Below are 13,912 nucleotides of genomic sequence, written 5' to 3' on the forward strand. Positions count from 1 at the left end.
CCGTTATTCCCATCACTGCGCAGGAGCAAGTGGACAATGCATAATCCAATTGTAAATCCTTTTTGTATTTTTGAAAATAAAGCTCCTTTTTGTGAAAAAGCACATAACGTGTCTGTGATTTAAAGCATTATCTTTTTGCGAGCCAACTGGAGGTCTGTTTACTTAAAGTGCTTTACCAGTTAGAATTATCTGATTGATGCTGTGTGTAATGAGACTTTTAATGATTAGGAGTCATTAGTGGCCTCCCTGCCCTCTGAAATGTCAGCCTGATTGAAGTCCAGTCTTCTGTGTGCGGTATCTTGATAGCCAATCAATAGCCTATCACAAGTCCACATGTCATCAAGCTAAAAACCATAAAGCAGCAGCTTGGCTCAAAGTTGCCTACCTATTCGATTTTTTTGAAAGTGTTATTAATCCAACACCTAAGTTCTGTATCTGCCAAGTGTCATTACTAGCTGACTCCATCATGGTGAATGCAGACAGGTGATTCATTGCAAGTCGTTTATTTTTGACATCTCTTAACAGCGATTTGATTGCTTTCTGAAAATAAGTTTGCCACAAACTGTAATCCAACAAACATGTTTACCTACAGGCTAGATACAGACAGTAAAAATGTAACATGTCAAGGTTACTAAATAGTAACAGTTAATTTAACCCGCTGTCAAGCTATTTTACTCACTCGTCATATGCTTGATAAGAAATTAAGATTCATCAAGTGTTATTAATTATCATTTGAACATTTTGTGTTGTACTATTTTAAAACACTGTCTCACTGTTCTTTGGACTGTGTAATTGAGATGCAGTGGGAGGCCAATGGAGAAGGTTTGTCTTACCATGGCAGGTGCAGGTACATTCCTGAGCTATAGCTTGGGATCATATTAGAAATTTGTAAACTGGTAAAAACATATATCTCAGTCTATCACTCGTGGAGGCAGAAATACTGAAGGCCATTAAAAGAAAATCTAAATATGTAAAATTCTATTGAGACATGTAAAAAGCTTGCTAATTGGTTACTGAACATGGTTGTTGTGAAGAGGTATTTTCATTGGTTTAGAAACATATCCATTTGGCTTTGGCCAATGAGCATAGACATATTGTGCTGTAACAAGTATAACGCCCTTATGTATAACTATGGATTTTTGGGGGATTCTAGGAAAAACTTAACTGATAAGACCTTGTTTTCCCGGATGGCTTCCCTTGGATTGAAATAAAATAAAATATTTGCAATATAGCAACATAACTACAGATGTTTCTCTATGATTTTTGTTCAATTATTGAGTATTTATGGATATGTCTGTAAATATCTTTAACATGCTCAGTACCTGGCTTCAGGAGTAACGGAGTAAATTAAACAGTGTTACGTAATAATAAGGTGAAAAAAGGTAACTTTATTCCGTTAAAGTTTCAGAACAAAATGACGCAATTGGATTAGCGATACATTTGGTAAGAATCAGGGTTATCAGTGTGATGAAAATTTTAAAATACATTTTAAAATAAATGATGATATGTCTGTATCTAACTAAATAACAATACGCTATTTACTTGGACATTCTACTGTCAATCTGGAGTTTACACCTTCAATTTTAATTGGAAGTTGCTTTGGATAAAGGTTTCAGCTAAATGACATGAGTTTGGATTTGGAGCCTATGAGGAGGAATTCTGTATAATCGCTGTTGAGTTTGAGGAAGTTGTGTAGCATCCAGGTTTTAGTAGCTGACAGATAGGAGTTGATTTGGGAGAGGGGAGGATTGTGGGGGGATTTGGTGCTGAGGTACATCTGGCTGTCGTTGGTGTAGCAGTGGAAGTCCAGGTTGAAGTGGCGCAGTATCTGACCAAGGGGGAGGATGTAGATGATGAAGAGAAGGGGGCCGAGTATGGAGCCTTGGGGAACCCTTAAGTGACTGTGGCTGTGGCAGAGGTGTGGTTATGGTACTCTACCATGCACATGAATCTGAAATTAAGTTTTTCTTTTAAAATACACTGAGCAGCCGACATATTTTTGATGGCAAAAATCTGGTTTCTCCATTGCTTTCTTCCATTGTTCTGTTGCTTACAAAACATACAAATGTGTTTTAAGTTTAATTAAAAGTAGGTTTATTGATATGTATTTTATCTTGTCTTTATTTGCATATTTGTTATTGGGGTAATGTAATCAAGGTTGTTTTATAATGTGATACTTGGATTAGGTTAGGTAATTAATAATTGTATCCAAACACATTTAAAAAATAATCCTCCCAACCCTGCTCACTACTCTGTGCTTTAAAAATATGTCAGTGTGAAATTAATGTTTTTTTGTTTCTTGTTTTGTGTTTTTTTTCTGCTAGTCTGAGCAGTTTTGATCTTCTTTGTGCAAAATGTTTCCAAGCCTCAGATGCAGGAGATGAGAGTATAAATGAAATGCCAAGGCAATGGTGGTTGGCTGGTTGCTGTGAAGGAAGATGTTTGCTAAGCTGAACATATGCCAAGAGACAAGACCATTGGCATGTAAAATATAAGGGTATAGGCTGTCAAGCAGTGAGAAACTTTCTATACAAACATTGGCAGATTGGATTCGTCACTAAAAACTAAAAAACTACGACCACGTCATATACTTTTTAAAATTTACAGCCATGCAGGGAAACAGTAAATAGACTGTTACCTCTAATTTAACTGGGCTGCCTAGTGATGTGATTTCTACAAGCGTTTTTGAAACCACTGACCCACATCGATTGCTCTCTTGATTCATAATTCAGTGTGCATTGCTGTTATCTGTGCACAGGAACATCAAACGGTACTGAAATACCCATTGCATACCAATGCATTAACATTTATGTCAAATGCATAAAGAATGCAGCACCAGTCTTCATACAGCATGCATAAAAACAGTGGGGAGCATTCCAGATGGTCATAGGCTACTACATAATGTAATACCACATAATGAATACTACTGTGTTTTCCTTATACATCTCCTAATTGACCTACAATCTGTATTCTTTATGATATTTGCTTTGGTGTGTGATTGTTAAACTGCACTTTGTCTTAGGAATTACTGCATTTAAAGAAAAATTGGCTGCAGTTTAACAATAGTATTCAAACAGGGGAATGAATATAAAAGATTAATGATTGAATGTGAATTTGATGAAAACTTTATTAATTAAAGAAACAAATGTTTTGACACCGTAGACGAACTATGTAACCAAAGTCAATCAAGTTGAATGTATGAGTGTAACTTAACTTGTAATAAAATCAATTTACAGCTCTCTTGGCAATTTAGCTCAGTTTAGCTACATGTATTTAAGAAATAAATCCCCATGTACCCCCTTTTCATGGTTAATAAGCTGGTAAGTGTTGTATTATGGCATCATTTATTCCTAAAGTGAAAAGGTAAAGGCAAAATGTGATGTTTAAAAGGTTGTTACAAGTAAAATGTGTGCTTGTTGATTCTTGAATTTGTGTAACTTGCAATCACTATGTATTTAACATATTTGTTTACAAATTGCTTTGTAAAGTTACAGTTTTGACTCATGTAATGATCTTTGTGATTTAAATCAGCGTTAATTCTCAAAGTCCCACACAGAGAAAAGTGAGATTTTTATGTAATTATATTATTATAAAACAGGTCGGGGTGCTTTAGAAATACTGTTTAGGTATAAAAAAGGCTCAATCCTCAGACACAGTGTGTATTTAGAAACTGTGCCATTAAACAAGCCGTCATTAAACAAGCCGTCAGGACTTCCGTAGGGCTGTAATGTCACAACTATACTTTATACAGGTATAATATTCCGTGACGGTACCGTTACAGTCCTTCCCCGGCTGCCATGACGAGATCCTGAAGACCTGGAAACACTAACCAGAGCAGACTGGGCTTTTTTTTTGGAGTGGGGCTTAAGGAGGCAAGCGCCAAGAACATTTTTAATGTATTTGTACAGCTTTCTTCTTCCACACTTATTTGGCAAAACATTTGTCAAAACTTTTGTAACCGCTCTAAAAGTTCATGAACTTAAGTTATTCCATTATGAGAGACGACAAGTAAAAATTGCTTTACCCAACTTACTTTCTGTGCTAAATGGTTCTCAATAGTGTTATATTTAAGAACGCCATTCTGTGGCAGAGTGGTGGAGACCTCTGAGGGGGTAAGGAGGACGTGCTGCTAACAGAGTGTTTTTCACTACCCTATCACTTGACAGAGAGGAGATGAAGTCCCTCCAGGCAGCCTTGCAGAAGCAACTGGATGAGGCAAATGAGAGAGCAGAGAAGCAGCAGGCCACGGTAAGACCGAGTTGACCTAACCATCAGCATCCGCTCTCCTCTAACCAGCCCCGTCACCTGTCACACAGGCCCCTCAGTGATCCATACTCATTACCCAGCAGCCAGCTCTCTGGGATCCTTGCCTTACCACTTAATTGAAACTCTAAGAAATTGTGAGAGAAAGCTTTGTGTCTTTTCCTCCAACTCCACCCATATATAAAATAAGAAGAGACAAAGGTGTTATAACCTAAGAACATGTACTTATCTATCCATCCATCTAGACCATCCGCCTTTACATCTATCACCTTGCATTAAAGTTGCAAATTGCATTTGCCGGATTGCATTTAAGGTACCTTTGTGGAATTGAATTAAAAATTCAATTCCACAAAGGTACCTTAAATGCAATCCGGCAAAATAAATTTAATTAATCACTTGGTTTATAAAATAGTTTACAACCGTTTTTCAGAGCTCAAGGTGGTGTATGGAAATTCCTTTTTTTGTTTGACAAACAGTCCTGAACCAAAGATATTAGGTTTACCATTATTTATGCAAAAAAAAAAATCATCAATGTTTGGCATTTTTACCTGATGACTAACGAGATCATTTGGTTAATTAAATAGTTGATAATTAGTTTTCTGTTGATCAAAAAAAGGATCACTGCTACTCAGATTTTTCAAATGTAATAATTTATAAAAACCAAAGCTTTTAAATAATTACCTATGCAGATGGGTAAGGACTTAACCAATGTACTTGGGGTTAAGTTGCATTATGTAAATCCAAATCTGACAAATTGGAGTATATTAAGATGAGTTGGTTTGTAACAAGGCTTTGACCTGGAGCACTTTCATCAATCTAAATTGCCACTGAATTTTCTTGACAAGCATTTCCATAGTCACAACACATTGACATTATTGTAAAGGAAATGGGAAGAGGCATTTAATGTCAACAGAAAATGTTACCTTTGCTCACTGTAGTAATTGTGGAAAAATGAATTTATTGGTGACTATTATTCAACGTACATAGAGTCTGTTCTTCATTAAATCAAATTATTAATATGTCTCTTAAAGTAACTATGATTTATTACACTTGGAGTGAGGAGGTCTATATGTAAATACAGTGTAAATATATACAAATGTATGTATGTATGCATATGTGTATATGTATATATGTATGTATGTATGTGTGTGTGTATATGTATGGGTGTGTGTGTGTTTATGTATGTGTATTTATGTGTATGTATGTATCTATTTGTGTGTATGTATGTGTATATGTATGTGTGTATAAATATATATATGGATGTGTATATATAAATGTGTGTGTGTATATATGTGTGTGTATGCGTACACACATATATGCTTTCTATATATATACACTACCGGTGAAAAGTTTGGGGTCACTCACAAAATTCCATTGGACTCCATTATAGACAGAATCCCAGCTGAGATCGGTTGCCTTGTTTTTTTTAACCAGGGCAGCAGTTTCCAGATTACATTATGTGCTTACATAATTGCAAAAGGGTTGTTTAATGTTTTCTTAGTTAGTTTTTTTAAATAATATCAGATTAGCAAACAAAATGTGAATTTGGAACATTGGATGATTGCTGATAATGGGAAATGTAGATATTGCATTAAAGATCAGCCACCCACCCAGATCAGCTGGTATCCTGTCTATAATGGAGTGAAATGGACATTTGTAAGTGACCCCAAACTTTTGACCGGTGGTAGAGATATATGTATTTTTTGATATTTTTAAATATTGTTTATATAGTTAGTTGATAAAGTACAACTGTTCCTCTTAAACCACGTTTGCGTTAGTTTCTAACCATTATAGCAATTATTTTACTATTGGTATTTTTTTATTTCTATCTAGTAAGACAATCTTATAGCTACAAAATTTGAATATGTAATATCTGTCATGAATTGGTCTGTTTTGCTGTCTGGACCCTAGGAAGGCTAGTAGCTGCTATGGTAAAGGCTGATACAACTGCAAATAAATACAAATCAACACTGCTAAGACACTGCTCGGAAATAGTAGCTTTTCCACAAAAGGATCATTCTTCAGTAGAAGTGAACCTGTATGTCTATTTATAAACTCAACCACTAGACTCGTTCCCCAAGCTGCTCTAACTGTCGCGTCAGAGCCCCAGCCCAAGTTTAGTGGTATAAACACAATCTCAATTAAAATACATGAAGCTAGTCTAGATGTGTCGGCATTATATATTCGGCATATTTATTCATGGGCTCTATCATACTGTATTGTCCCATATTTGTGTCTTATTCAGAGTGACCACCTGTTGTTCTGCCAATAAACTCATTAGCAACAAATTAGCATGAAGACTTTTAGGCTGCAATGACATCTGGAGTAGCCCTGAAGCTTTTTCTGTGATTTGCAATACATGCTAATGAAAAGCTTTTCTTCTAATAGTCCCTGCTTTTATGCGTCATTTAATGAGCACGGTGACGTGACAATCAGCAGTCTATTAATCTGCATTGTGAGATAAACAATGGTACAATTACATTTCATGGAACACTCTTGCCATTTTCCTAAGACCAGTGACAAATCCCAGATGCTGGGTTTTATGGTTCGAGTTTGACATTTATGTCCTGTTAAATGGTATTTATCACCCCCGCTAAGATTCAAGATTAAAAAAGAGCAACTCTGCAGCATGCAAATGCCACAAACCTTTAATAGAACATTGAAATAATGGATCTGGTTTAGAGTCATCATGTCCACATAAAACTGGTTTGGAAAATCCGGATTTCAAAAGTCCGAGAGAGAATCGAAGTGTGAATGTTACAAGCACCTTGCACGGATAGTTTTAAAAACAGTTAAATTGCATTTTTTTGCTGCTCAGGAATTACAAAAGCACACACGAGGCAGAAGACAAAAACATTGTTAAATATGCCTATAGGAATGGGCAATGAGATTCAAGCCAATCTCTATTTCAGACAGTATTCTTCATGAGGAAGATTTGTGAGTGCATTTGGTGGTGTCTGCACATCAGGAGCTGCAATAAATATTTTTATTTTTGCAGCCAAGGTGCTTCTCCAATTCCTTGGTTTAGAATACTGCACTGAAATATCTTCATATTTCTTATTTTGACCAATCAACGGTCAAAAACATTTCAGTCGAACACTTTCACGCATACTGAATTATCTCTACAACTATTGAATGGACTGTTGTAAATATTTGGTACAGATCTCAGTGGTGCCCAGAGGATGAATGGAAATGACTTTAATGATCCCCTGACAGTGCAACCAAATGTCTTGACAACAATTAGATGGCTCGCCACAGAATTTTGTACCGACATCCATGCCCCCTTTAGGAAGAATTGTAATCACTTTGCTTTTCCCGTTCATCTAGCCCCAAAATTGGGTCAAAACTTGTATTTGTACTACTTTGGTTTATGAGGGTTTACATGCCCAGCTAAGGCTGGCTACACAGTGGCAGCGTCACACATGTTTGCGCGTTAGCTGGTTGGTTTTGTTTTATGTCCCACACACCAGAAACGGTTCTGCTGCAGCTAGGTGACATTCAAATTCAAATTCTGAAAAAAGGTCAAGTGGGCTGTTTTTATACTTCAGTAACATTCACAACTTTGTGTAGCTGTAAAGAGCCTATATTGCAAGCCACCTGATGTTGGACCGTTGCACAAAATCAATTTAAAAAAAAACAACAACCAAAAAACAAATACATTTAAATAAATTACATTTATATCTGCATTGATGTCAAAACCTAGAAACGTTCAAACATCAATATGCCATTTATAAATATGCTTTTGTGTGAAATTGACATATAAACATCTTTTCCTATTACATTTTGCCTGCCAACACGTTTGCCTTTTGTGTGACAAGTAAGCGTCGGTTCTATTTCTAATATGAATGCGTTTTTTGGCGCGGCTCGAGCTGCGCCTGAGACATGTGAGCCACGCAGGCAGTGTGTGAGCTCTGTTAACATGGGAGCCAAAATAAAAAGAAACACACCACGCATCCAGTGTTTAGCCAGCTTTAAGGCTATTCCAATTAGCTTCAGCTGTACTGTGTTTTGTGCTACTTTGCAAATGTTAGCAAGCTAACATGCTAAATTAAGATGGTGACCATGGTAACTAGGACTTGCTAAACATAAGCATGTTAAAATAGTCAGTTAAGGGTGTTAGCATGGCTATAGCAGCATTGCTAAACTACTCTTATAAGAGTTATACTACTCTTATAACTCTTGTTATGAATTGATTCTATAAATACAAAATAAATAATTAAAAAATGTTTATAAATATTTAAAAAATTGTTGTTTGACAAATGATTAATCGTTATTGAAATTGTTCTACATACATTTTCTCAAGAAATGTCCAATGTACAAATCATTTCATCACTACATAATTTACATATCAGACAAAATTATCAATTTTTTATTTAGTCTAGTTCAAACAACAACTGGCTCCTGCTATGCTTCATTTTCCTGCTCACTTCCAGTCTTTACATCCAAAAAACCCCATAGAGCTAGGCAATTTTCTGTATGTTGAAAATAGATAAAATAATGAATAATAATAATTTTGTTACTTTAGCTTTCTACTCATTTGTGTGTGTCTGTGTGTGTGTGTGTGTGTGTGTGTGTGTGTGTCTGTGTGTGTGTGTGTGCATGTGTGTGTGCATGTGTGTGTGTGAATGTGTTTTAAACCATTCCCTGGGGCTGTGGCGGTGACTCAAAGGCTCAAACATGAACCTTGATGTTATCATGCCCTGCTCAGGGATGTAGGCCAACTGGGACAGGCTTAGTTTCCAGTTCCCTAGGGTACTTACCAGGTATTAGGTCATCATCCCCACCAATCTTTTCCTTTTTGTCCCTTAGACTATCTACATTTGAAGGACACACAACTCTTAAACATTGTCTTTTCAAAATGGAGAACAGAAAGAAAGACGGAACCTTGGCACATCTATCTCACCCACACAAACACCAAAGAATACAGTTTGTTTTTTTAAATATGCAGTAGCCCATGGCAGCAGTTTGCCATCTGCAGTTGGTGTTGGAACCTCTGTCTGGCTGCTAAACACAAGCCACAGGCCTTTGTCAGCATGGCATGCTGGGTTCATGAGACAAGGATTGCAATAAACAAAGATATCACTCTGGAATGGTAAGTATATGGTCTATTAAATCAGGCATTCAGTGAAAAGAAGGTAGTTGCTCACTGCAGGAATACATGCCTCAGTGTGTCACATGTACTGCAATCACAGAGCCTTGGAAGACACTCATTACTGTATGTTAAACTAACTTTGTGTGACACAAGAGAAAAATATCTGACAGAGGTTTAAAACTTAAAAGAAATAAAACGTATTAAAGCCTTAATGGGAGGTCAGCTGAAAACTGTGTGGGGCTTGTGCCACTGTCAGTTTAACAGGAACAAGGTTTATTTACAGTGGGAGCCTCAATATCCTGCCTCAGTGTAATCTTACAAGCTCATGCTGGTTAAATGAAGGACAAAAAAACAAACACTGTTTAACAACTCGCACTGGCATAATCACAAGCATTAAGTACACTTAGCTTATGCATATAGGCCGCTTTAATTTATCCTTGTAGTCAATTGCTAATTAGCAATTTGTTGTTCGTAAATGCGGCAGCAGGGTGTTCTTGTTTCTGTTTTATCTGTTTCTATCCTTTTTGTTTTACCATTCTCAGGGGCAGAGACTGAACACGGCCTTTGTGTATGTGTATGTATTTGTGTATCTTTGTATGTCTGTTATCATGCCCTCTGCCAGGGGATGTGAGGCAATGGGTGTGGCCTACTGTATAGTTCACCATTGTGCCTCACTCGAAGAATATATACATGACTTGGAATTAGACCAAATTGTGCTCCTGTACAACATGGTACCTAAAAACTATAAATCAAGATTTGAAATCTTGGTAACAGGATAAGTCTGGTGATATTCTATTTTTTCTTATTGTCAACAAACCCCATGAACAGAGCAACAATAAATCAATACTGCATATAAGAGTTTATCCAAAGCTTGTTGAAGCTTAACTCGCTGTGTCATAAAGCTTTATTGTTATCCAAAAGCTGTTGTCTTTAAATCAGTGAGCCATACTGTTGCATTGGGTGATGTGTTCCTTAATTTTCATTATTGCGAGCACTGTTTATTTTGAGTGAAACCCTCATACGCCGTCCTGTGCTGTAAACAGGTAGGCCTAAGAAACCACTAAATGTGTAATTTGCCCTTCAAAATGAACTATTTATTCCTGTTTTAGTATGGTTTTCAAAAAAAGTACATTCTTCACCCGTTTTTAAATGTGGATAAAAACATTTCATGGGATTTTTTTGCCAACAACCAAAAATACCGGAATATTGCCTGCTTTGTCTTTAGAAGGCAGTAAATCACATAGTGGCATCGCTTATCATAATCGCTTTCATTCAATACACTTAATTTCACATATATGAAACGGCCACGCTCAGCACCCTAACCTTCATTAAATGTGTTCACTGAATGGAAAACAAACAAACAATGAAGCGGGGCATTCAGTATGATCATCTTTCTTTTTTTCTTTTCTGTCTTCAGATCAAATTCCTTAAAGTGGAGATGGAGAAAAAAACCAAAATCATCAAGGATTTGCAGCAAGAGGTGAGTCATCACAGTCTCATTTAAGGCTGGTTAGAATCCTGCATTCGACATAATGAATTCTCACTTAATGCCTTCATGAGGTATATATGTAACCATAAAGGAGGAATTAACTTTAATTTACTGATCAGGAACCCAGTCCCCCTGCTTTGTCTACTTCCATTTCATTTTGAGATTTTCTGTGTTTGCCAAATGCCTTCTGACAGTCTCCAGAGAGAGAGCTTGTTGCTTTCAATCAAAAGTGGACAAACGCTGGCGTGTGTCTGTGTGTGTGTGTGTGTGTGTGTGTGTCTGTGTGTGTGTGTGTCTGTGTGTGTGTGTGTGTGTGTGTGTGTGTGTGTGTGTGTATGTCTGTGTGTTGGTTGAGAAATGTGTCTCTCTTCTTCTGCGATGGATTTCTCTCTGCATGATTGTTGAATATCAGTGCAAAAGAAGGTGTTTTTCTCTTTGAATCTGACACATTATCTGCTGTCTGCTTGGTAGGAATAAAAAAATACACCAACAAAAAAAATATCAAAACAACATCGCCCCATTAAATGCAACATAGATACTTTGGCAAGATGTTTAAAGTTGGATGTTCCACTGGTACTGTATCTGCGGTTTACCTGTCAGCTGTGTAACCTAAAAAAGGAGTAGAAGATGTCCCAGTGAGACCTCTGCAGACCAATACTGTGACATATGAAATGAAATGCAACTGAAGTGCAACTCTAGCCATTTAGTTGATTTTAGTAGTAAGAGCTTGCTTCCATATGATACTGAAGTTGTATTCCTTTTTCTGTTTTTCAGTCAGATTAACTGACTCCATTTGCACTAGAAATGCAAATACAAATTTGAGCTCATTTTGACTGCATTTGTTGAGCGAACAGCTTTTTGAGGTGATTACCTTGTCATCTGGAACGTTAATGGCACAACAAACAACTTGTAGCACATTCATAAATCCTATTTGCACAGGACTAGTATTACCTGGGGACCTCTGGGCATTTGTAATAACCACAGATGTGATGTCTATAATTTGTCTCTAATTTAGTAAAGTATACATTTCACCACAAATTACCTTCCTTGTTTTGCCAGACACAGAAGATGTTAAAATATTATTGAATGTGAATCAGCATCTCTGTGATTCAGAGTTGTATTGGCTGTGTTGCCAATTATAAATACAAGTTTTAACATCATATGTGGGGGACAATGTCAGTAAGTTTCAGTAAAATACAGACTTTGCTGATCCTGTGCGAATGCGTCGCAGGAAACACAAACATGTGGGCGCAATTTGTAAATCACATGAGGTCCCCTGGTAATGTTGATGTTGTTTGTTGTGTTTTGAACTGCAGGCAGACAATTTAATTGCATCACAAGATCATGAGAAATGATGAAGCCATTCTAAAACTTGCCATGCCATACTGCTACTGTTGCACTAAGAAAACTGATTTTTGCCAGATGTTCAAATTAATTTGAGACCAATTTTGACTAAACTCTGCTTTGGTAACATTTTCACATTGAAGATCAAGACAATGACATAATGACATCAATTTACTGCAATCAAACTGTTTAGGGAAGTGCCTGCCAGAACGAAGGTTTCTGTGGATTTATCTGACATGAAACATTACAGTTGATCATAAAAGACAGAAATGATCAGATGAATCTTCTTTTGACCATACCCTGCCAAATTGTGTTTCTCTCAAAGTTGATAAAAATGAAGGAGCAAATTAAGTCATACCTGAAGATAGAATAAAAAGGATTAGCATGTAGTTGCCCTAAATTACACAGATTGTGATGTTTGATCTCATGGAATGAGCCAATTGTTCAATGATGAATGCATTGACATATAAAAAAGAAAACATAATGACATATTTGTTAAATAAAAATCTATATAATAAGAGTTTCTAAAGTATGCCTTGAATAATATGTGATGGATGCATTTAAAAAGTAACATCTCAGCTGGTAGTTTAATATACATGAATGTTTGATTGTTATCTATTTATTTCTTCTTGCATGCCTAACTCTGTAAGGGGTAATCAGATCTAAATGTAGAGACACTTCCACCATCAATAAAGTCATTTTCCAGTAGGAGGTTGCCTATGTTGGCCATACTGTGAGGCAGATCGCTTGTAGTGACTAAAGAAGGCCATGATTTGACTTTTAAATGATCAATTAGGAATAACTTTATTCGTAAACATCATCTTGATTTGGAAATAGAACAGGTACCAAGACACTGACAGAGAGGTATGATAATTATCTTTGACCTGATATTTGTCAAACACAGTTTAGTTTTCTGCTAAACCTCATTATACATAAGTCAGTCATCGATATATACATTAATCTTGCAAAACAAAGAGCTGGCAAGCTGCAAACATTTAGATCTGAATTAGAGTGAACTGAAATGTAATTGAAGAGACAAAAAATTAACTATAGAATTTCCATGTAAATATTTTTGCATATGAACAGGAAGTAACATTGAGGTAAGTCATTGAGACCTACTTTGCAGGCGGGAATACACAGCAGGAGTACAAGAATGGGAAGCACCTTTTTATAGATCCATTACCCCCTATCATATAAGTGCTTGATTGTCTGCTATCATCTGTCTCACTACAATAGAATCCACTCTCCTCTGTCTTACTACCACAGAATCCACTCTCCTCTGTCTTACCACTACAGAATCTGCTATTATCGGTCTTACTACCACAGAATCCACTCTCCTCTGTCTTACTACCACATAATCCACTCTCCTCTGTCTTACCACTACAGAATCTGCTATCATCGGTCTTACTACCACAGAATCCACTCTCCTCTGTCTTACCACTACAGAATCTGCTATCATCGATCTTACTACCACAGAATCCACTCTCCTCTGTCTTACTACTAAATAATCTACTCTCCTCTGTCTTACTACCACAGAATCCGCAATCGTCGGTCTTACAGTACGTTCTAAATTTTTCATCTTGAAAGGGAAGTCCTCTGACAAAATTCTTGCATAATGACTGTCATGGGGCTAGCCCATGCCTTCACGCAAAGCTGAGGTAGTGTGTTACAGCTGTGGTGAGGCAGGCCATACACGCCCCTTTTGTCCGGTTAAAAAGCCCAAA

At 36.7% G+C, this 13,912-nt stretch overlaps 1 protein-coding gene across 1 annotated transcript in view; it reads left to right on the forward strand.

Moving 5' to 3' along the window:
* Window positions 1-13,912, forward strand: part of luzp2 (leucine zipper protein 2) — a 180,117-nt gene that overhangs the window by 94,537 nt on the left and 71,668 nt on the right. The window contains exons 4-5 of the mRNA XM_034877980.1: window positions 4,167-4,248; window positions 10,773-10,835. Of these exons, the coding sequence (XP_034733871.1) occupies window positions 4,167-4,248; window positions 10,773-10,835 (145 nt within the window). The remainder of the gene's footprint in view (window positions 1-4,166; window positions 4,249-10,772; window positions 10,836-13,912) is intronic.

The sequence above is a fragment of the Etheostoma cragini genome, chromosome 1, assembly GCF_013103735.1.
Source record: "Etheostoma cragini isolate CJK2018 chromosome 1, CSU_Ecrag_1.0, whole genome shotgun sequence".
Classification (NCBI taxonomy): domain Eukaryota; kingdom Metazoa; phylum Chordata; class Actinopteri; order Perciformes; family Percidae; genus Etheostoma; species Etheostoma cragini.